We start from the raw sequence: 22835 nt of genomic DNA, 5'->3' as shown, positions 1-22835 counted from the left end.
CACCTTTCAAACACCCCCGCCTCCTGCACAGGGGTCAGGAAAGGAGGAGGGGAATCAAAGGATGGGGAAAGAAAGCAGGCGGCTTAGTGTGGAGTTGCTGGGAAAAGGGGGAGCAGGCGTGCGGAGGGCAACCCGCCGCCCCCTCCCCGGCACGGGGGGCTCAGCCCACGACTGTACCATTCAGCCTTCCCGCAGGGGCAAAGCCTGGGGAAACACGTCCCAGGGGGCTCGACCCCTCGTCCCAGCGGGGACACAGCCCCGGGGCACCGCCGTGCTGGCAAAACCCGGGCGGGGGCTCAGGGACCCCCGCGGCTTTGCGCACTGTGGCTGTGCCCAGCCCGGCTGCCATCTCGCTCCCACCCTCCCTCGCCCTCCAAAAGGGAGGAGGGGGCTGGCAGGCAGAGGAGCGGTGGGAGAGGCGGCAAGGCAGGCGTGCGGGAGGCAAAGCCCGGGCTCAGCTGGCCAGTGAGAGGTAGGGAGCCCAAATCCCCATGGCGAACCCACTCACTGGGCCACTTAAACTAACCCCAGGTGGCCAGTGAGGCAGCCCAGGGACGTGCCGCTGTCCCCGGCCGGAGATCTGCTGCCCTCAGCCCTGCAGCCGCCTGGGGTCGGGGCTGTAAAGAGGGTGGGGAGGGGAGACGTGAAGTTTGGGGTGGGTTTGAAGTCAGGCATCCCTCCTCCCTTCCCCTTCGCCTTGCTTTGTCTGTCCCGGTGGTGGGAGGGGGGGAAAGCCTTGCAGATGCTGCCGGTTATCAGCGAGGGTGATGGGGTACAGCATCACTCACAGCCCTTTGCTTTCGGTACCCAACTACCCGGGTGTTCGGTACCTCCCCAGTATTACCTCCTCCTGCACGCGAGTGGAAAGACTTAGCGCATTGGGAAAAGCTGGGGAGCTCCGGGAAAGCGTCGCTAAGCAAGACAGAGAGAGGAAAGAGAGCTGCTTTTCATTCGAGCTGTGTTACAGGCACAGAAGTGCCTGAAAACAGCCTTTTCTTTGCAGGAATTTGAGAAATGGGAGGGAGAGCGTATGGAAAAACTCGTGCCAAACTGGGCAGCTGGGCCAGGCCAGGCAGGCAGTTCCCGCTGCTGGGCAGAATAAGCGCTCGCTGTCTTCTTCTCACACTCAAAAATCACGTCGTCTTCCTCTCCACCTTCCTAGGGAGCATTTTGCTTTCTTGTAGTTCCTCCTCTTCCTCTCTGATCCTCGGCTGCCTGGTGCCCAGTGCTGGTTCCTGAGCACTCATGGGGACGTCTCCTGTTAGAGATGACCAGGCATGGATGACCCTTCTTGGCGGGGGGGGTTGTCCCTCCATGAGCCTGTTGTCCCTTGGGTGGGACAGTGGTGCTGGGAAGGGGCGATGCTGCAAACAGGGATGCAGGCAGCCACTTGGCTGGGAGGGTACAACATGCTGTGGGCAACTGGTCCGTGGCCACGCTTCGGGAAAGGCGCTGAGCTCCCAGCCCTTGGGGGGAAAAAACTCATCCGCACATATGCTGTGGGCACTGGGAATGTGTCTCTTACCAAGCCCTGACCTTTCTCTTGATAACACCCCAATTTTGGCAGCTTTTTGCTGAAATTCTGCTGAAACCGCTGCAGCTCTGTCTCAGGCAGGTGGTGGGGAGGATCCCCTTTGTCCACATCAATAATTGGTCCTAAAAGAGGTCACCGCTCACGTGTACTCTGCAAAGATTTCCCAGATTTTTAGTGGCTCCATTTCTGGAAGGGTTTAGAGATCAGGCGAGGGGCAGCCCGGACTGTCCCTGAATCACAGCCTGCTGAGCTGTGCCTGAGGAGAGGATGGATGGGAAGCAAGAAGAGAAGATGGCATGGCTGGAAAAGCCTGGGAAAACATCACTGTGATCCCTCCTGGTGGGTTTCTAGGGGAAAACTCGAAGCCAGCTGGCTTTGAAATAAAAACCCTACAGCCACCAGCAGCAGAGCAAAAAACAACCTGAAGGAATTGCCTGTGCCTCCTGGTGTGCTCTAAACGAACAATATAAGGTCACCAAGCCAAGCCACATGTGGTTGGTAAATGCCAGAATTAAGGTAGCCACGGTGACCTTGATTCAGGCCACCTTTTGGTGCCCGCCATAAGCAGGAGCCTTCCCTGCTGGTTTTCATGACCTCAGCAGCCTGTCCATGGAGCAGGGGCGCCCTCGGGACGTCTGCTTGGGATGAAGGCAAATGGAAACATCACTCCGGAGGAAAGGAAGGGACGAGAGCCCCCTCCCCTGAGCCTCCTTGCAATACGCACGGGGATTCACCCGAGCTAAGGCGTTCTCAGACGTTGATCCATTCATTTTTGCATTTCCCATTTTCTGAGCGCAGACCTGGCTCTGACTCATGGAAGCGGCCATGTATCCCCAGAGCCCCCGAGCTCTGACCAGGCCGATACCACCCTTGCCCTGAGGTCACCAGCATCACAGCTTCGAATGCCCAAGCTCAGGCCACGCAAAGTGTTCCAGAAATAAATCACACCTCCCCAGTGCCTCAAACCCGGCACCCAACTCTAGTGGAAACCTATGAACTTATTCCCTCTGTATCTCAGCTCATTGCCTGCAAGGCGGAGCAGCACGGATCCTGCAGGAGCACCGTGGGGACCAGGCAGGGTCCTGGAAAACCGGAGCTGGGAGCTCCCCTGTGTAAGTGTGCACCCAGAAGGTATGGCGGGGGCACAGACAACCGGAGTCCAAGGACTCCTCCACCTCCGCGCACTCGGCCTTGCAGCTCTCACAGTGTTTGCTTGAGGTTGCTTCCTCCTGCATGATTTGGACGGTGAGCGATGCTCGGCCTCTTCTGACGCAACCTCTCGCTTTCCACCAGGCTCATCTCTGCGGGTGTCTCATAGTTTCCAATTAGTGATTAGCGACATGTTGCTGGTGTCTCCTCTCCCCTTTTTTGAACATTTTACCAGTGACTGTCTGACTGCTGCCTACACAAACCTGTGTGGCTTCGGGGTGGTGGCTGCAAGAGCAGACCCAGAGACCCTGGCAGTCCCTGCAGCCCTGCCTTTCTCCCCTTAATCTCTTAATTTTAAATTGGCTCAATCCAAATCTGTACTTTCTAGGACCCCAGACCAGTCTCACAGCTCTCCATCACTCTCCTACTCCCACATCTCTATAGGAGAGTCAGCGTAATGAAGCTTTACCTCCAGTGTACAGGCTAGAGCACAGAGGGTTGGCATGGCAATATTTCCCCAACTCTCATCTCCAAACTGGGATGATGCTGGCCTCCAGCACAGCCGGTCCAGGGCCAAGAACAGGCAGAGGAGGGCGCACAGAAGCAAAATAATGGGTGCAAACTGCTCTGGGGATGTGAATTGGGGGACCTGACCCGGTGGGGAAAGGAGAGGACAGTCACCAACAGGTGTTCAGAAAGAGCTCTTGCTGATGAGGCTTTGGGAAGCTGCTTTGCATCAACTGTTTGCAGGTCTGGCCGAGAAACCCGCAGCATGTTTGAACCTGAAACCAGGTCAGCAAAACACCTAACCCAGGAGGCACAAGCAGGGTGAAGGCGCTAGACTTCGCCCCTGAAAAAAAAAAAAAAAAAAACCCAACCCAAAAGAAAAAAGGTAATGCTGGTGCAATACTGCACCTTGGTGGGGGCTTGTCTGGGCGCAGGTTCAACCAACTACCCGTTGGGAATAATCAAAAAACCCCAAATGATAGTCGATCTAACAAAACCACATTTCTGGGGAATAGAGAACGACCAAACCCCAGCAGCTTGGGAGAAGATTTTGGGCCTTTTCTAGTGTACGGTTATTTGTCGCTCCCAGAAAAGCTTCACGCAACATGTGTGTGTGTTCCCTACAAGGTGTCATCGCCGGGGCCATGGTACCGTGTGTACGTGGTACTACCTGTGCTAGAATTCTTTGCCAGATGGTTTTGCACTTCAGTTCAGGGCAGTACTTGGCAGATATAAATCCCACCTCTGTCCTTTGCCTCCTAGCAAAGGGACAGACACAGACTCCTGTCACCCCGTGTCACAGAAAACATGGGCGGGGTGACCTTGGACATCAAATCAAGCCAAAAAAATCCATCAGGTTGGCTCTCTGTCCAACTTCTGGGTGGTAATCATCCATGTTGCTTCTCTCTGTCACCTTGTGCCCTGCAGGGAAGATGAGCGCAGAGGACGCTGGCAATGGGACCTCTCCCACCCCACCATCTCTCCTTGGGCTTCTGGTTTCATCCACCGAGCTGGTCCTACCCACTACTGCATCCCCCGAGAAGGCAGGCCCCCTGCCCATCATCGTGGCGCTCGTCTGCATCTTCCTCCTCCTGGCAACCTTCCTCATCTTTGTCACCCTCTGCAAGCCATCGGCGCTGGCCCAGGCCCACTCTGGACCCCGTGAGTGCATGCCCCATCACCCGGCGGATGCCAGCGAGCCCCAGCTGAGGCTCTGGAAGCGGCTGGGCTCCCTGCGATGCTCCATCAACACCTTCAGGAGGAGTCGGCCGGTGTCCCAAACCCAGCTCGCCTGCCCTAGGAGCTCCCCCGTCAGTCAGGACTGGCACGTCATGGAGTCCACCAAAATGTGATCCTGCTCTGCAGGAAGTAGCTCATCCCGCATCGCGATTCTTTCCCAAGCTTTTGGTTCAGGCTCTGTTCCCTTCTCAAGCAGCCCCTGGTACCCTGGCCATCCCGGCAGAGCCCCTTTAAGCAGCTCACTTCCAGGCAGTGCCTCAGTGAATTCCAGGAGATTCGCTTATTTCAGGTTTCCAAATGCTTTCCAGGTTACTGTTTCCCAGCAGGAGAGGCGGAGGCATCCAAAGTACACCCACACGCAGCTATCACTAGGCAGCCCAAAAAAACATTGCTGCTTAATTTCTTTAGGAAAATATTGTGCAAGTTGCGCAGCACCTGAACCAGCTAGCCTGGGCGAGAGCAGAGTAACCTGGCTGCCTTGAAAAGAGGTCTCCTGGAGCACACACGCTCCCCAAAAAGCAATCCTCAGTCAAGACTGCCCCCCGAGAAGTGCTCCTGAGCCCCTTGCATGCCGCCCGGTCCCTGTCCCCCACCACCCCATGGCAAAATCTGTGGGATGCTGCGGTTGACGTTTGGAAGGATGCACGCTGCAGCTGCCTGCTGGAAACCCTCTACAATAAAAGCAGGTAAACGCGTCTGTAAATGCATTACAGAGGCCTTTTGAGGCTCTCGCAGGTGCTGCCAGCTTGGAAAGGCACCGCACAAAGCTGAGCCACGCGTTTCTGCTGCGGAAGGGTCTGACAGCCAGCAGGTAAGCTGACGTGCTTAAAGGAATCAGTAGGAAAAAGAAAACTGGTTTAATTCTTCCAGGTCCGCAAGCTCACACTACGGTCAGCCACCGAGTTCACCCCTCTGGGTGAAGTCTCCGTGCCCGGCGCGGCCCCGTGGTGAGCACCAAACCCCATCTCTCAGGGTTTCTCATGGATTCTGAGTCTGGTGAGGTGCAGCTCTGCCTTGGCACATTCTGGGACATTCCTGCTCTCAGGATGTTCCTGCTCTCGGGACATTCCTGCTCTCCTCCAGCCCTGGGCTGCCTGGCTTTCAGCGATGGGGATGGGGAAACCTTCAAAAACTCTCTTGTTGCCACAGGGACATGGGGATGTGTTTGAAGAGGGAGACGTTCAGTACAAATGGTTCACACTAAAGGTGTAAATTAAACTAAGCCCAGGTGATCGCCCATTTCCGCGTCCCTCTGATTTTTTTCTGTGGAAAACAAACTTCCCCCAGACATCGCCTCTCCTTTGCCACAGACTGCCACAGGCATCCCCCCCCACACACTTTTTGCCGCAACAGGTGACAAGGAGCCACAGGGCTGGCACTTGGGGACCTGCCGCCCTGAGCTCGACTCCCTGCAAACCTTTGTTGCAAGAGGCAAAAGGCTTCTTTCTTCTCCCCCGGTGACTCACCCTGCCCAGAGCGCCAGGGACAAAGCTGCCCCTTTCCCTGTGCCGGGAGAGGTATTCAAGGCAGGAGGAGCCTTCCCAGGGCCCTCTGCAAAGAGCCTTTGGTGCCCGCTCCAGAAGAGCCCTGGGTTTGAAGGGATGCTGGAAGCCCTCGGAGGCCGAGTGAATGCTCGCATTCATCCGGCACTCACTGAGCCATTCAGCTCTGCCCACCGCTCCCTCAAAGAGCAACAAAAATGAAAGCGAAGTCCAAACGCTTTTCTCCCTCTGTTTCCCCCCCCGCCCCGAGCATCTCTTTGCAGGCACTCTTCTCCCCCCCTCCCTTGAGATCTCCGTGCCCCGTCCGTTCTCCACTGGGAGGAGGGAGGAAGTCAGGACGCAGCCAGGCGAAAAAGCCAACGCAGGGCTTGGGTTTGCTCTGCTCAACCCCTGCGGAAATGGGGTGAATTTCTGATTTTTTCCTTACGCTTTGCTGTCTTCTCCCTGGTGACCACAGCCTGGGTTAGCAAAGGGGTAGGGGAGCTTACAAGCAAGAACACATCTTGCCCTGGCCTGAGGGAGCAAGACCACTGATGTGGAGAGGAAATGTCCTCCCTGGGCTTCCAGCAGCGGAGAGCCGTGGTGCTGGGGCCCAGAGAGCAGGGCATCCCTTCGCCCACCCAGAGGCCCTGAGGGGAGAGAACCACGTGCCTGCACTATGCTGCTGGCGGCCGGGATGTCCTCGGGGACGCTGACTTCATAGCTGCTCTGAAGGAAGATGGGTCGGTTGTCGTTGACGTCCAGGACGGTCACGTACACAGTGGCAGTCCCGGTGCGCCGGTTCCCCGTGGGGCCATTGTCTGTACGGGAGAGAAAGGCAAGAGGAGCATCAGTCACCTCCATCTCCTCCTTGCAGAGGTGGTGCTCAGCCTTTCGGCTGCTGAAAATAATGGGACCAAAATTTCTAAACCGAAATCCTGTCTTTTCTGCAGCTTCCAAATCCCACACCGAACCACAGAGGGTTGTTGGGTTTTATTCTGCCTATCCTGAAAGAGAAAGGAAAAGTCAAACTGCCCCCAAGCTCTGCCATGGAGCAACAGAGGGTTTGCAGCTCCATAGGCTTCAGAGGGTGATGTATGCTGGAAGGGACTGCTGGAGGTCAGGGATCTGGGACATGGAGATGGGCAAGGGTCTGATGAGTTTTCTGTAGGCTCAGCTCAGCTCCCAGCCAAAGAGCACCAGGGCTGGGTGATGTTCAGTAGATAAGGACATGGCAGCCATGAAGGATCACAGAATCACAGAATGATCAGGGTTGGAAGGGACCTCTGGAGATCATCCAGTCCAACCCCCTGCCAGAGCAGGGTCACCTTAGACCAGGTTGCACAGGAACGTGTCCAGGCGGGTTTGGAATGTCTCCAGAGACGGAGACTCCACCACCTCTCTGGGCAGCCTGTGCCAGGGCTCTGCCACCCTCACAGGAAAGAAGTTCCTCCTCCTGTTTAGGTGGAACTTCCTATGCTCAAGTTTGTGCCCATTACCTCTTGTCCTGTCGCCGGGAACCACTGGAAAGAGCCTGGCCCCATCCTCCTGACATCCACCCTTTAAGTATTTATAAGTGTTGATAAGATCCCCCCTCAGTTGTCTTTTTTCCAGACTGAAAAGACCCAAATCCCTCAGCCTTTCTTCATAAGAGAGGTGTTCCAGTCCCCTACTCATCTTTGTAGCCCTTTGCTGCACCCTCTCCAGCAGCTCCCTGTCCTTCTTGAACCGGGGAGCTCAGAACTGGACACAGCACTCCCCAGGGCAGAGTAGAGGGGGAGGATGACCTCCCTCGCCCTGCTGGCCACACTCTTCTTGATGCGCCCCAGGATGCCATTGGCCTTCTTGGCCACAAGGGCCCATTGCTGGCTCATGGTCATCCTGCTGTCCACCAGGACTCCCGGGTCCCTTTCCACAGACTTGGAATCCGGTCCCGCATGCCCAGCTGGTGCAGCATCCCCGCTGCAGACCCTATGGCACCTGCAATGCTGTGCCACTGGGATTTCTGACCAGGCCACTTATTTCTCCTTTCAAAAGGGACGCCTGAGTCTTCTGTAAACAGGCACATCATTATAAAGCTCCGGGGATGACGGCCAAGATGCCTTTGGCATGCAGGCCCTCTGCCTGTGCCAGGTGGCTCTGGATTAATCGGCGGCCACTGCGCCAAGGGCTGGCACGTCATCAGGGGAACGATGCTGTGGCGCTGGCATTTCTGGGTGGGGGTCTGCCCTGGGCAGCACGGAGCCTCTCGGGAATGGGGGTCTTGCCTTCCTGGGTGGAAAGGGAAAGCCCCGGGGCTGGGCAAGCTGGAGGGGTGAGTTTACCATCTGTAAAAGTCATGGTGGAACCGGGAGACGTATTAATGCATGTGGGCTGTGAAATGCTGACACCAAACACAGGCTGTGGCAGCTCGGCACGTGCACAGCCATCCCGTGCGGCTGCTTGGCAGCGGTCCCATGGGAACAGTGGGAAATCCTTACCGATGGCCTCCAGGATCAGTGTGTACGACGCCACTGTCTCCCTGTCCAGACTCACCACCGTCCTGACCACCCCATCCCTGAAGCCGACGCTGAATTTGCCATCCTGGTTCCCACCTGCAGCAAAGGACACGGAGCAGGTTGTTGGGATGCAGGGAGCGAGAGCCCGTGCTGTGGGGGATGCTGGGCACGGGCTCTCCTGAAGGGATGCATTTTACGGCGTTTCGAGCAGGCAAGTGTGGGATAAGCTCGCATCTCGCCCTAGGCAATGCTTCTCTGGGGCAGAAGCGGGGCAGAACGCCTGTCCCCGCCACACCAACCACCGTGCCTGCCTCTCAGCGCAGGCGAGGAGCGGCGGTTGCAGGAAAAGCTGAATCATGTAAGAGCCAGATCATTTCCCCAGTGCCTTGGAAGGAAACTGGGGTCACTTTGCACATGGCCTGCGGTACCCATGGGACAACACACACTTTTTCTCTTGCCGGGGGGAGGCCGGAGGGGCCACGAGATGATAGGTGAGGCTGCTGTTATGAGAAAAAGTGACTCTTTGGTGGCACTTCTATTTTTGCCCTCTTCCTGAGGGCTCAGTGCCGCATGTGCAGTTTGCAAGTCAAAGCATGGCCAGGGGCTTCCCCGCCGCAGGTGCTGCAGCTGCGGTGCCAGCCAGGCTCTGCCCGGGGGGGGCATCGCTCCCTGCCCACCCAACACCCCCTGCACGCCTGGCTACGAGGTGCCCTAAAGCCCCAGAGAGGCTTCCAGCCCTAAATGCTGTCCCATGTCCCGACAACAACGCTGTCCCAGTGGCGTTAAGCCCGTTCTCATGGTTTTCCTGGCTGCACCCTGCTGGTGTGGGAGGGCAGGGGATGCTCGGGAGCAAGCGTTCACCCCGAGGAGGACAAGGGTTCACCCCGAGGAGGACAAGGGCTCATCCTGAGCAGGACAAGGGCTCACCCCAAGAAGGACAAGAGCTCATCCTGAGCAGGACAAGGGCTCACCCCGAGAGGGACAAGGGCTCATCCTGAGGAGGACAAGGGCTCATCCTGAGCAGGACAAGGGCTCACCCCGAGAGGGACAAGGGCTCACCCCGAGCAGGACCAGGAATGGTGTCGGAGTGGTTGGCAAAGGCAGGGAGCCGAGCGGGGCTGTTCAGCAGAGGGCGATACCAGCCAAGGTTTGGAGGGGCTGGAAGAGGCTGATGCACAGAACACCCTGGCCACGGTGCGGGGCAGCCCGGCTCCTTTCCATGACCAAAGGTCCCCTCCACAGTGTTTTGCAAGGGGGTTCTTACCCGTGATGAAGTAGCTGAGCTCAGCGTTCAGCCCAACATCAGCATCCGTGCAGTTGAGCCGGACCACTTTGAAATCCCGGGCCACATTTTCGGGCAGTGACACATTGTATATGGCTGGGAAGAAGGTGGGGCTCTCGTCGTTCACGTCCAGAACTGAAAAGGGGGAGCAGAGCTGAGTGACCCCCCCCCCCAGATTCTTGCAAATGCCAAGCTGACGGGTTCTGGGCTCCCAAAACCACCTGCCTGCTGCTCTGAGCATCCCAGGGAATGCTGTGCCCGCGGCTCCCTGCCGCCTGCATGGTGGGGGCACCTCCAGACCGGCCGTAAGGACTGGACCCACGGATGCAGGCTGAATTTGGTTGCCTTTGACACACACAAGATCACCCCCCTCACGTCCAGAGAAACCCTACACAACTGTAATTAAAGTTAGTGTTTGCATCAAACTCATTTCCATCCCCATTCAGAGGAAAATCCGGGGCTTAAATATAAACTCAGCATTTCTCGCTGTGTGGCAGAGGGCTCTGGAGTTACAGGACCAGAAACTTCTTTTTCCAAACCCAGGCCTGGGGAGAATCCAGGGTCAGTTTATTTCCAGATGATGGTTATCCTCAGCACTAGGCTCGTGTGAAGCCGGTAAACAGAAGCGCATTAAATTAAAGGCAGGCCACACAATAAGGATCCCAGGAAACTGGGATTACGTGGGCTGCCCAGACACGCAGCTGATGCGAATCACATGCTGAAGCAAAAGGCAGGCCAAAAGAACAAGAAACACCGGGGATGGGGGAATGGAGGAAAAAACAATACAGAATTTTGGGGCCCTGCCAGAAACACCATATTTTCCCTGTCTCTGCACTGTGCTGACACCACATCGGGCAAGACGTGAAGCCTGCAGGGACAGCAGTGTGACGGGTGGCCCTCCCTGTCTGCTGTCCTATGGAAGAACAGATAAATTGGGTCGGATCATATGTCCATCTGACTCCTCAGCCTGTCTCCTATATAAACCACATCTCCTGCGAGGTGTGCTTGTCACCCGTCTCTTTGGGACCAGAGGGGGCTCTGTGGCTGGGCAGGGCTCAGAAGGGGTCTCAGCGCACCCACCTTTGACAGTCAAGGTGCTAGTGGAGCTCTTGGAGGGCACACCGGCATCGCTGGCCACCACCCGCAGGTAGTACTCAGCGATCCTCTCCCTGTCCAGCACAGCAGTGGAGGTGACGAGCCCGCTGGTGCTGTTGATGAGGAAATCCATGCGGGGCATCCCCACCTGCATGCGGTACGTCACCTGCCCATTTGGACCCTCGTCCAGGTCGATGGCCACAACCTGGTGGGGAGAGCGGAGGGAAGGGGTGAGCGTGGGGGAGCCCGACCAGCCCCTGATGATGGAAATCACAGTGCATAAACCCTCAGCATTTCTTTGTCCCCAGAGGAAACAAAAGGCACCTCGAGGCATCCCCCCCATGCTGGGAGCGAGAACATGGGGTGGGATGCCACAACCCCTTCTGCATCCCCCCAGTTGCATTGGTAGGGGATGGAGGATATGGAGAGGAAGGATAGGATGGAGCGGAAGGAGGGGATGGAGGGGAAGGAGGGGACGTATCGATAGCCTGCTTTGCAGAAGCGATGTCTGCGACAGCAGCAGGTCCCAGGCACAGCAGATATGGGGCACGCTCACCTGGAAGACGGAGGAGCCCGCGGGAAGGCCCTCGGCGATCTCGGCGGTGAAGGGCAGATTTTGGAAAGTGGGGTCGTTGTCGTTCAGGTCCAGCAGGTTGACGAAAACCGTGGCGCTGCTGGTAGCTCGCAGGGGCGGCCTCCCGCCTGCGGAGGCCAGGAATGGGGTTTCAAGGTTAATGCCCCCAGCCGTTTCCAACCCTTTCCCCCAAAAGATGTCCTCACTCCTTATGCAGACAGTCGTGCAGGATGGGGCTGCCCCATCAAGGCATTAACCTGTCCGTGTTGCCGCTTGCGTTGCAGCCCATCGGACTAATGGCACAGTCCCCCAAACAGGAGGCACACAAGACAGACCCACAGCTACCCCTGCGTGCAGCTAAAACGCAATAGCAACACCGATCTGTCCTTATCCCCAGCAGGTATGGATGAGACGATGGCCTTAGCACTGTGCAGAGGCAATGCAAATATTGAAAAGGGCAGAGCTGAGGTTATACGTGCCTGCTGGCTCTTGGAAACCAGATGGATAGTGGGGAAATACCTTCATCTCCCTCTATCTCTATTTTTTTCCCTAAGATATACTATTTCTGGAGCAAAAGACATTTCACACTTTGTTCAGCTCTTTTTTTCCCCCACCTGCTCAACTGACTTCCCCGGATACTGGTGGAGCCAGCCTCCATGCCAGGCTCAGCTCCGCAGGGACCAGCAGACCTGGCAGAGCAGCACAGAGACAGTCCCCCCCGGCTGCCTCAACTTGTGCATCTTCTCGGCAGCACGCTACGAGCAGACGGAGCTGCCCTGCAAAGAACGGTGTCTTCTGCAAAGAGGGGGAGTTTCTGCCTCCCAGGCTCATTGTCAGGGCTGCTTCCGAAACTACCGTGCTTGCTTTTCAAGGGTTTATGGTTTGTTTTGACCTCTTCTCATCATTTTAACCTCAAAAACATCTTTTGGAACTTACACTCAAAACAGGAAAAAAAGAAACTTAATAAAATCATAGAATGGTTTGGGTTGGAAGGGACCTTAAAGCCCACCCAGTGCCACCCCCTGCCCTGGGCAGGGACACCTCCCACCAGACCAGGCTGCTCCAAGCCCCGACCAACCTGGCCTTGAACACCTCCAGGGATGGGGCAGCCACAGCTTCTCTGGGCAACCTGGGCCAGGGGCTCACCACCCTCACAGCAAACAATTTCTTCCTCAGATCTCATCTGAATCTCCCCTCTTCCAGTTTGAAGGCATTACCCCTCGTCCTATCACTACATAGAATAGAATCACAGAATGTGTTGGGTTGGAAGGGACCTCTAAAGCCCACCCAGTCCGACCCCCCTGCAGTAAGCAGGGACATCTTCAACTAGACCAGGTTGCTCAGAGCCTCATCCAGCCTGGCCTTGAATGTCTCCAGGGATGGGGCCTCCACCACCTCTCTGGGCAACATGTTCCAGTGTCTCACCACCCTCATTGTAAAGAACTTCTTCCTAATGTCTTATCTAAACCTGCCCTGCTTTAGTTTGAAACCATTGCCCCTTGTCCTATCGTTACATGCCCTTGCCAACAGCCCCTCCCCAGCTTTCCTGTAGGCCCCCTTCAGGGACTGGAAGGCCACTATAAGGTCTCCCCGGAGCCTCCTCTTCTCCAGGCTGAACAACTCCAAAAAAAGTAAAGTCCTCTCTTCCATTGTGAAGGAAAAATCAGGCCGAGAAAAGTTCAGCTCGACACGTGAAAGCCATCAGGGAGGGGAAGAGGTGGGAGAGGAGGGCGGTGCCTGCACAACCAGTGATTTCCAGTGTGCTCCAGCAAGAAAAAAAGAGGAGGAGCGGGACGGAAGTGGGGCTTACAGTCAGTGACTGACACCACGATCCTCCGCATGAGCTGGGCCTCCTGGGCGTTGGGGTTCTCCCGGTCCAGCAGCACGCCGGTGGTGCGGATCTTGCCCGTGGTGCTGTTGAGGCTGTAGAACTTGTTGGGGGGTCGGATGCTGTACACCACTGTCCCGTTCTCCCCCAGGTCCGGGTCGACGGCCACCACCTACCACAGAGAAACAGCAAAAATTCAAGCAGAGTGACGGGGATTAACTCCCGTGGTGCATACCCATGTAGATTCACTGGTGTCTAATAACGAGGCTGAGCTCCCATGACAGGCTTCTCCATACCAGCAGCAGCAAGAAGTTCTCCTTCCTCCACACAGCTGTATATTTCGCGATACTTGCAGGGATTTTCTACCCTTGAGACCCTTACTGCGATGTTAAATCTCACCGATATTGGCCTGCGAGCCCGGGAGGTAATGGCATGACAAGAGAGAGACGAGCACGCAGCAATCAAACGGGCTTTTCTCCTTTTAAATAAAGCCGGCTAGAAAACACGCGCCCTTCCGAAAAATAAAATAAACGGGACAAAAAGGCTTGCTGAGGAACTTGTGCTGCCACACTGGAAATGCTGGAAATAATTCACTGGTGGGGTTCTCCTCCCCATCAGACATTTTGTGCTTCATTGTTCTCCCTGTGACATTTTTTAATTACAGGGGACGTTTACATTTAAAAAAAAAAAAAAACAACAAGCTTCAATACGTTTGTAACTTCCCCGGCTGCTGCTGCCTGTCCCGCCGCTGAATTTACATCATATCTGTGACAGAATAATTATTTTCCCAGCAACTAATTGGGATGTCAAAGGCAAGACGACTTCAAGCCGGCGCCGAGCAGCGAGGCCGGTGCCCTATGGAAGAGGGAAAACTGCCGTGCTCCAGCTCGGGCTGCACTGCCAGACCTTTCTTTTCCCCCCTCCCCTCAACTCTTTTTCCTTCGTAGCTTTCCCCCGTATATGATTTTGTGGATTCTCTTTGCTTTTCCCTCATTTATTTTCCGTCCTGTGCCCGTCATTTTTCTCCCAGCGTGATGGAGTATAAGCCTCCCTCTCTCCTTCTCTTTTATTTCACCAGAGGGACTTGAAAGGCCGTAAATCAATGTCTTTCAGAGAGGTCCTTGAAGGAGGTTGCAGACGAGGCTAAGAAAAGGAGAATTTGGCTAAAACCCACACCATTTAGGGAGAAAAAGGAAATAATTCCAGCAGGGAGGAGAAACACATGGGACTGGCGGCAGCGAGGAGGCTCAGAGTATCCTTTTAAATGGAATTCTGCAAGATGGTGCTTGGCTGGAGGTGACAGTGTTTCGGAGGTGACATCGGTTTTGGGGTGACACTGGTTTGGAGGTGACTCCCTGCTCCAGCCAAGCAGGTGAGAACCTTGCCGGGTGAAAGGAAGAGGCTTTTAGCGTGACAGCCGCCTTCCCTCGCACCTACCGTGGTGACGTCCGAGTTGGGGGGGGTCATTTCCACCAGGTTGATGAAGTATGGCTCATCCTTCCAGGTGGGATAGTTGTCATTGATGTCCAGCAGCGTGATGTTCACCTGAGAGAGAGCAAGCAAGCATCAGGCAGCATTGGGTCCTGGGGCAGGGTGGCGTGTCCCCCTGGATATACAGCAGCACCGGGTGCCCAACGCATGTTCAGAAGAACAACCTTCCCCACCTTCACAGCCAAGGCTCCTTGGCGTCTCTGCTCTTGGCTTGGCTCACGTGTATTTATTACCTTGCAGCTAAAACAACCTCAGAGGCACAAGGTGTGTTTTCAAGCAGCTACTTCACTAGGAGGTGGGGGGGAATTGCTCACTGTGGTGGGGGAGAGGGTGGCAGGAAAGGAAGGAAAAAAACCTGAGTGACTGGTAAAAAGCAAAAAAAAAAAAAAATAAAAAGGAAAAAACGAGAAATGGGGAGAGGGTGCAGTAACAGGGGATGGGAGGTGCAAAGACAAGAGAGCACAGGAGAGGATGGTGCCCTGAAGTGTTACCTATCTTCATTTTCAGCGTGAGAAACGGCACCTAAGTGACAGGAGTGAGCATGTGGGATGCATCCTGTTGTCTGCGCGTCTCTCACCTCCCCACATCACCCGCTTCAATCCAGCCTGTGAGTCTATAAAGGTGCCCGAGGGAAGAGCTGCAGTACGGGGGAAAGGGGGGCAGAGGGGCAGGGGTGTCTCGGTGGAGCTTCTCCTGGGGCTGCCAAGTAATCAGGTCCTGCCACCACACTAGGCTGAGCTGCTGGTGCCACCCTGTGGTGGAAGAGGCAAATCTGGACACCACGGTCTCCGGAGATGTGTCCCAGGCACAAGCCAAGGCACCGGGGTGGTCCTTGGGGAAAGTTGGTGACCCACCCCTATCCCAAGCACCCCAAGTGCTTCTTCATCACCTAGATTTTGGCCACCTGCTTCTCACCGAGTTTTAATATTCTTTAACTTTTTAGGAACCGTGATGCATTTTTCTTTTTCCCTAATTACAACCTGTGTTGCAAAAACCTTGTTTTGCCTTTCAATAAAGCTATTAGGAGAACATCATCTGATGTGGAGCCCCAAAGGGGAACCTAGCATCCGCCAGCCCATGGAGTTGCCTGGCCACAGCTGTCATGTTCCTCTGGGAACAGCTTCATAGGGAGCTTCTATTCTGCGGGCTGGTTCACAGACATCCTGATGGCCCTCAGCAGTAGTGACAATTATGATAGGGATCTCCTCAGAATAACCACAATATTTCTCTGCATAATCCTCTGTTGCGTGGGACATCTCTCTTGCAACCCTATCAAGCGTCCCAGGAGCAAGAACATCCAAATGTTATGAAATGTTCAAACCAACATGGTGCCACGAGCAGTGAGAGAAGGACCCTTGGCTTTTCACCTCCTGCTATTTCCAAAGACTTCTACAAACCCTTTGCAAACAACAGGCCTCCCTGACATCTGTGAAGGGCAAGGCAAAGCAGAAGGCTTCAATTTGCAGTACAATGGCCTGCACCTCCACCAGAACCTTCTGAGGAGCCCCGCCATCACAAACCGGTTGGAAATCCTTGATCCAGGCAGTATGTGAATAGTTGTCATCAGGAACAACTAAGCGTGCCTGCAGGCTCTCCAACTAAGCATTTTCTCAAGAGGCATGAACAAAGGGAGCCGTGCTGCGGATGGAATAGGTACCCATTACCGCCTTCGCACAGAGAGCTGGACACGTAAAGCTCTGGAAGGTCAAGTGGCTCCTGGGTGAATGGCTTGCCAGGAAAGGGAGCCCGATTTGAAGGTCTACACAGCCTGGACAGTCATTCTGCGAGGGCTGCAAGCAGCGGTTGGGGACAGACCCCACCGTATGCTCTTTACCCATTCACACAGCTAAAATTAAACACTGCTACTATGGGGAACCGAAGCACCGGTGCCTGGGCAGCCCTCCCCAACACCAGCCCCAGGCGGGCACTGGTGGCTCAAGGAGATGGGAATCGCTCCTTCACGCACTCACCATAGCAATGCCTGTCTTCTGATGGTGGCCCACGCCTCCATCCACCGCCCGGACAATGAGGATGTATTCGGATTTGGCCTCCCGGTCCAGCAAAGATGTTGTTGTGATTTCTCCTGCAGCCACAGGAGATGAGAGGGATTAGAGAAGCTGTATGGTGAATAGGGCGGAAAAAAAAAGGGACGCTTGAAAAAAAGAGACAGGATCCTTCAGAAACAGGCCCTTTCTTCTGATACAGTTTCAAATAGATGGACCCTGGAAGGGTCAGCTTGCCAGCAGGCTCCTGCAAACCTCACGCTGTGTCTTCCCATGGGAGCCCACATAACGGCTGGCTGCGATCCCTTATGTTTGTTTCTGCCCATGATGAACGGAAAATGATGCCAGCAAGGGAAGGTGGGCAGCAGCTCCTTAGCAAATGTAAACCCTTGCAGTCAAAGCCTTTCCTTAGGTGTTACTCCCACCGGGACCTGAGCTTCCACTGGTGCCTCTGCCAAAGCCCTCACGGTGACCGAGTGAATGCTGAAATCTGGTGAACCCCTTAAATTGCGTGTCTCCTAAGCAGGCTGCTCAGGGGAAAGGAGGGAAGGGTGGGGAAGGAGAGAGGGTGAAAGAGGAAAAAGGATGGGGAAGAAAACCAGGGGAAATTCAGGAGAGGGAGAGCATGTACAGAGGCTCACCTGAGCGAGCATTGATCCGAAAATGCGAGGAGCCCTCCAGGGAGTAGATGATCGACTCTTGCCCGTACTCCCTGGACCGGTCCATGTCCGTGGCATTGAGAAACAGCACTGTGGCTCCTTGGGGGAGGCAGAAATGAGGGCTGGGGCGACTCATTCCCAGCCTGGAGTGGCTCTGCCCAGCTACCCTGTCACCCCACACTGGTCCTGCAGGTCACCTGGCCGAGGGGTCCCCTCACCTGCATGCACAGTGCGGCCATGCCCCCAGACCCCATGCTACAAAACTCCACCATGACTCTGGATTTACCTTCCCAAAAAGTCATCACCCACCCCGTTCTAGCTCTAAGACCACCCAGGGCCCTTCTGCTAGCCTGGAGAAGGAGCAGGGGAGTGCTCCATACCTGCCATGATGTCCTCCATGACGGTTATAATGTAGGAGGGCTTGCTGAACGTGGGGGGGTTGTCGTTTTCATCCTGAAACAAAGAGAAGGTCGAGAGGCTGATTGGGAAAAAGGCAAGATGGTCAAGTGGCTGCAGAAGTCTGGTACGGGGATGCTCCTGGCCACCTGCATCTCAAGATGTGACCAGCTCAAGACATCAGCGTGGAGAAGATGCTCTTAGGGGTAAGGCACCAGAGGTCTGAGCACGCGGTTTCACCGCGGAGGCAGCTGAGGTTAAGGTAAGCTGAGTGCTAGTGACTTTGCCAAGCCATACAGTAGGGATAATACTGACCGTGTCCTTACCCAGCATCGTGGGCCATATGCAACAGGCCTGAGGAACCGCTGCCCTTTGCAGCCGAGCATCCTCTGAGCTGCTCCTGCCTCCACCACAAGCCCTGGGAAGGCTCAAACACTACACGAAGCACAGCAGTGTCATGTACAGACCCACTCCTCCCTCCTGCAGGGGCACACGAGTGGCTTAGTGCTCCGGGTCACCCTGGCCATGAGGCCACCAGGCAGACCAGACTGGCCAGGGGAGCTGCTAAGCGTTGGCTGCCTTTGTTGAAGCGGAGGAACGCTGCGGGTGATTGCAGAGAGAGCAGCTACAGCGTTTTTGGGGGGAAGCTGGTCTGCATACCAATGCGTTCCCTCCAAGCCTGACTCTGCCAGCCGCCACGGCCGGCCTGGTGAAACCAGGCAGGAGCAATTGCTCAAAACATCCCTCAAAACAGATTTTGGACCAGTTTAAAGCTCCCCATGGGGGGCTTTAAATGCTGCTTAAACAATGTTAAGAATCTGCCTTAAATGAACCAAACCCAGCCGCCTATGGAGGGAAGGATGGAGCCATCAGGACATTAAAACACCGTTATGGACGTTGACGCTTCCCTGGGGCTGTGCTGGAGACATTTTCTACCTGGAGACTGCTGATGGACCTGTGGGCTCAGCTGCTCCTGCTGCCACCGAACTTGATATTTGAGGCAATTTCACGTGCCAACGATGCCCATCGTGCAGCAATTAAATTGCCATCCTCTGCTCTCGTTGCCAGAAGCAGGTGGTCTTTAATCAGCCTTTGCATCGCCCAGCGTTCACCGCATCTCCTCCGTGGGTAATGAGGAAATTGCCTGCTGCCTGGGGTGCCCTCCCCGTGTCCCTCCTCCTCCTCCTCGCAGAGCTGGATCGGGGTCATCAGACCCAGGAGGTCCGGGCAGGTGAAAGGCAAAGGAATGGGAGAGACGGAACGCGCATCCCTGTGCCACCCGCTGCTGTGGTCCAGGCTGGGTGGACGCATGCCAGAGCAGACGCTGCGCTGTTTCGTTAGCGGTCCCGAGTTCACCAGGCCGTGCTCAGCACCGCCACGGCCCGCTAAGCCGTCTCCCAGGGAGGCAAGGGCTCGCTCCTGGCCGGCTCTCCATCTGGCCGGAGCCAGCATGTACCTGCCTGCGGCACAACGCGTGGCTTTTCTACTTGAGAAGGACGTTTCCCACTTCAGCAACGTCAACTCCAAAGCTCCCTGCTGCAAACCTTCCCGCCTGCCTCCTGTGGCACCCACGGTGATGCCAGATGGGACCCGGCACGCTTCCTCCACTCCCATGGGAGCGAGCATCCTGCTAAACACTGGCCCAGGTTGCCCAGAGAGGTGGTGGAGGCCCCATCCCTGGAGACATTCAAGGCCAGGCTTGGTGAGGCTCTGAGCAACCTGATCTAGTCGAAGATGTCCCTGCTCACTGCAGGGGGGTTGGACTGCATGGCCTTTAGGGGTCCCTTCCAACTCAACACATTCTGTGATTCTAAAGGACCCCACTCATCGAATTCCAAAAACCCAGCTTCCTGCGGCCCCACCGACCCTCGGCTTCGCACAGCCATCATGTCATCTTCAGGGATGCCGAGAACCGCCGACACTCACTTGCGCTGAGCGCACAACCCCCCTTGTCTCTAGACACAGGCACGCTGCAAGTTGCTGGCTCATCGCCCCGAACGGGGCATCAGCGGCAGGGAGCGAGGCAGAAACTTATTAGCGGTGATATTTCCCCGGATCCTGGCGTGGCGCGCGCTATTAGTTCTGATTCGGCGGCTCCCTCTACAAAAGCGTATTGTCCCCTAATGGGAAATCTACAAGGCGAGTTTGACTTCTTTATTAAAAACCAACAAGCAAAGGATGAAAAAAAATTACTTCCCTCCACACTCGCTCTCGTTCTGCCTTTTCACGGCTCTTGTTCCTCAAGTGCCGTTGTGAAATATTTCCTCCTCATTTTCTTCCTATTTTCTGGCTTTTGGTTGTTTTTTTTTTTTTCTTCTTTTTTTTCTTTTTCCAGTCGAGAGAAAATCCCTTCGGTTGAGAGTGGGAAAAGTGACAGGTACTTAAACCCCACCAGTGTACAGGCTCAACCCGGAGGAGATGACCCACTGAAGTGGGGTCTTTAGAAAGAGATGTTTATGCTGTCTAAGGCACAGCATGGGAAGGATGTATTTAACCATCACTAACCCCCCCCAGCACTGCCTTATTCCCCCTCTCCTGAGCACGCTGAGGGGGCTGGAGGAGAGACATGCTGATGGGCCTTCATTCGCATCCTACGGCACCGTGGACTTCATCTTCTTCGCCTTCCCAGGCTGATGCTGCCGCCAGCCGGGCTTAGATCCCATCACCATGAGACTGACGGCTTATCAAGCAAACTGTCTCCATCACTGATATCCCCCCTCCAGACGTCCTCGAACCACAATGTGCCTCAAAGTGACAATCCGATCTAATCTTCCTGAGGAACGCCGTGATGCTTTACCTCTGCCAGCAGCAACCCCTCCATAGGATTTGCACCTATGAGACGCACGGCAAAGCGCGCAGCCCAGGGGGGACAGCCGGCGCTGGGGAGATAAACAAGCAACTGCCTGTGATTGATTCCGGGACCGATAATTTCTGACACTACAAGTGCTAACGCGCAGCCAAAGCTCTCTCCTCGGCATCCAAGCTGCAGCGAGCGCCTCTGGCTACCGGCAAGGAGAGCATCCCAGCCAGAAGTTCCCTGCAAGCGGAGAGAAGGGCTCACCGGGTGCTCAATGAACCTCCGCAGCCGAAAGCAAGGGCAGAGGGTAGATCTCCACCCTGTGCCCAGCTCCGGTCCTCACCCCGTGGTTAGCTGGGGCTCCTACCACGCTAATTCCAGCTGTTTCCCTGTGCATCGTGCGTGGCCAAGGAGAAGGAGGATGTGCATGGGGTCAGGGCAGCCCACCTGTGCTTGGCCATGGTGACACCCCCTCAGAGACACTTGCCCTCTGTCACAGTCTTTCTTTAACCAATATGCATGACACGTATGTACATGAGACATATATAACACACATTTACATATGACCAGGCTGGATGGGCTGTGAGCAACCTGGTCTAGTGCGAGGTGTCCCTGCCCAGGGCAGGGGGGTGACACTGGATGATCTTTAGGGTCCCTTCCAACCTAAACCATTCTGTGATTCTCTAGATGAGACACATGTAATTGCAATCCACAGGGCGGGATAGTCTTGCTGGGTTATTGACGGATTTACGTCCCTGCTGTGGAGCAATTGCAGGGAAACCACGACAGGATCGTTGGGTGCCGTACTTACAAACACCTCGATGGTGACGGGGACGGTGCTGTTGAGCGGCGGGTTGCCGGCATCCTTGGCCATCACAGTCAGGTAAATAACCCCGTTGGCCACCTGCTCGTAGTCGAGGGGGTGGTTCACACTGATCACTGAAGGGATGCAAAGTGTGGGGGTCAGGGGGGCATTCATGCACCAAGCAGGATTGTGGGTGGGCTTGGGGGGTGGCCCATCCCCACCACCTCCCCAGGGCCAACAGCGGCTTTTTAAGGTGTCAATGCCCCGAAAACACCATTGCCGGGCATTACTGAGCTCCTTGCACTGGCGTAACCCAGCGTGAGCTGCAGACCCATGGAAACGCGGCTTGGCTCAAGCCCTGCCACAAAGGTCCGCGCTGCAGGGAAGGTCACCGTGGTCCCGGGACCAAGCACTTACCTCCGTACCCTTCCGACACCATGATGTCAAAGTAGTCACGGAAGGCGGACGCCTGCACGATGCTGTACGTGATCTGGTTGTTTGGAGGGGAGTCCTCGTCAGACGCCTAGGGCAGGGAGGGGCAGAGGGAGTCAATGGGTACGGGAGCCGTGCCGGTGACACGCAATGGGAGAGAGCCGAGGGGACGGGAGGTGCGGGATGGGCCCAAGGAGAGTGGAAAAGCGATGGAAGAAGACGCGCTCGCCCCGAGGGGGTTCGTAAACCAGCCTCTCCTCCCATCCCACCTCCCAGAAAGGACTCGCTGGGTCCCCCTCTCCCACCTCCCTGCGACACCCACCCAGCCTGGCCCCACGGAGGGGAATTTGTGTTCTTGTATCACGGCGAGGTTTATTCTTGTGCTGAAGGAGCAAACGGCCTTCCCTACCTGCCTTCCCTCCACAGCAGAGGCTTATGGCTCCACCAACAACAGGCAGAGCACCTTCCCCTCGGTGCCTCCTGACTTACTGAGCAGAGCAAGGCAACACGGAGGCAGCATCTGTGCCCTGGGAGAAGCCCCAGGCCCTGGGGATGCCATGTAGGCATGAGACTTATGGGAAAGGAGGAGGAGGAGGGAGGCAGCCCGTGGCTGCAGCACTGTGCCCAGTTGCACTTTGCAGTAAAGGACAAAGGATTTTTTAGGAGGGATGCAGGCGGGATGGCAGCAGGGGTGGACGGGGACCCAACCCACTCCTGTTTCCCCACCGCGCATCCCCTCTCGAGCGAAGGAGCTGCTCTGGTCCCTCACCCGGAGCCGGACCACCTGGGTGATGGAGGGCTCGTTCTCCCGCAGGGCCCCCAGGTATGCCTCCTTCTGGAAGGTGGGGATGTTGTCGTTGACGTCGAGGACGTTGATCCGGACGCGTCCCGTCGTCTCCTCCCCGCCTCCGTCCCGGGCAATGACGGTCAGGGTGTAGCGCTGCGTGGTCTCAAAGTCCAGCCGAGCCGTCAGGAGGATTACACCCGTGTCTTTGTCCAACGAGAAACTGAGGGGACAGGAAAGGAGGGGGAAAAGCCCTGGTGATGCTGGAGATGGAAAGATGG

At 55.9% G+C, this 22835-nt stretch overlaps 2 protein-coding genes across 6 annotated transcripts in view; one reads left to right on the top strand and one right to left on the bottom strand.

The window, feature by feature from the left end:
* CDH23 (cadherin related 23) overlaps positions 1–22835 on the bottom strand; it is a 210387-nt gene that overhangs the window by 44518 nt on the left and 143034 nt on the right. For all 5 annotated transcript variants that reach the window (XR_008467045.1, XR_008467046.1, XR_008467047.1 and 2 more), the window contains exons 15-27: positions 22540–22777; positions 21756–21861; positions 21345–21472; positions 17721–17793; positions 17323–17439; positions 16649–16761; positions 14625–14732; positions 13170–13359; positions 11342–11487; positions 10771–10990; positions 9673–9825; positions 8391–8504; positions 6583–6731 (exon numbers count right to left, since the gene is read on the bottom strand). Coding sequence is in view for 2 of the 5 variants with exons in the window: in XM_054205963.1 (XP_054061938.1) it covers positions 6583–6731; positions 8391–8504; positions 9673–9825; positions 10771–10990; positions 11342–11487; positions 13170–13359; positions 14625–14732; positions 16649–16761; positions 17323–17439; positions 17721–17793; positions 21345–21472; positions 21756–21861; positions 22540–22777 (1855 nt within the window). In the remaining 3 variants the exon portion in view is untranslated. The remainder of the gene's footprint in view (positions 1–6582; positions 6732–8390; positions 8505–9672; positions 9826–10770; positions 10991–11341; positions 11488–13169; positions 13360–14624; positions 14733–16648; positions 16762–17322; positions 17440–17720; positions 17794–21344; positions 21473–21755; positions 21862–22539; positions 22778–22835) is intronic.
* Positions 2613–4542, top strand: C6H10orf105 (chromosome 6 C10orf105 homolog). The gene is made up of 2 exons (XM_054205967.1): positions 2613–2646; positions 4118–4542. Exon 2 carries the CDS (start codon positions 4123–4125, stop codon positions 4540–4542), a length of 420 nt encoding a protein of 139 aa, XP_054061942.1. The 5' UTR covers positions 2613–2646; positions 4118–4122.

This window comes from Rissa tridactyla, chromosome 6 (genome assembly GCF_028500815.1).
Source record: "Rissa tridactyla isolate bRisTri1 chromosome 6, bRisTri1.patW.cur.20221130, whole genome shotgun sequence".
Taxonomy (NCBI): domain Eukaryota; kingdom Metazoa; phylum Chordata; class Aves; order Charadriiformes; family Laridae; genus Rissa; species Rissa tridactyla.
This window is presented reverse-complemented; position numbering and strand designations above follow the sequence as displayed.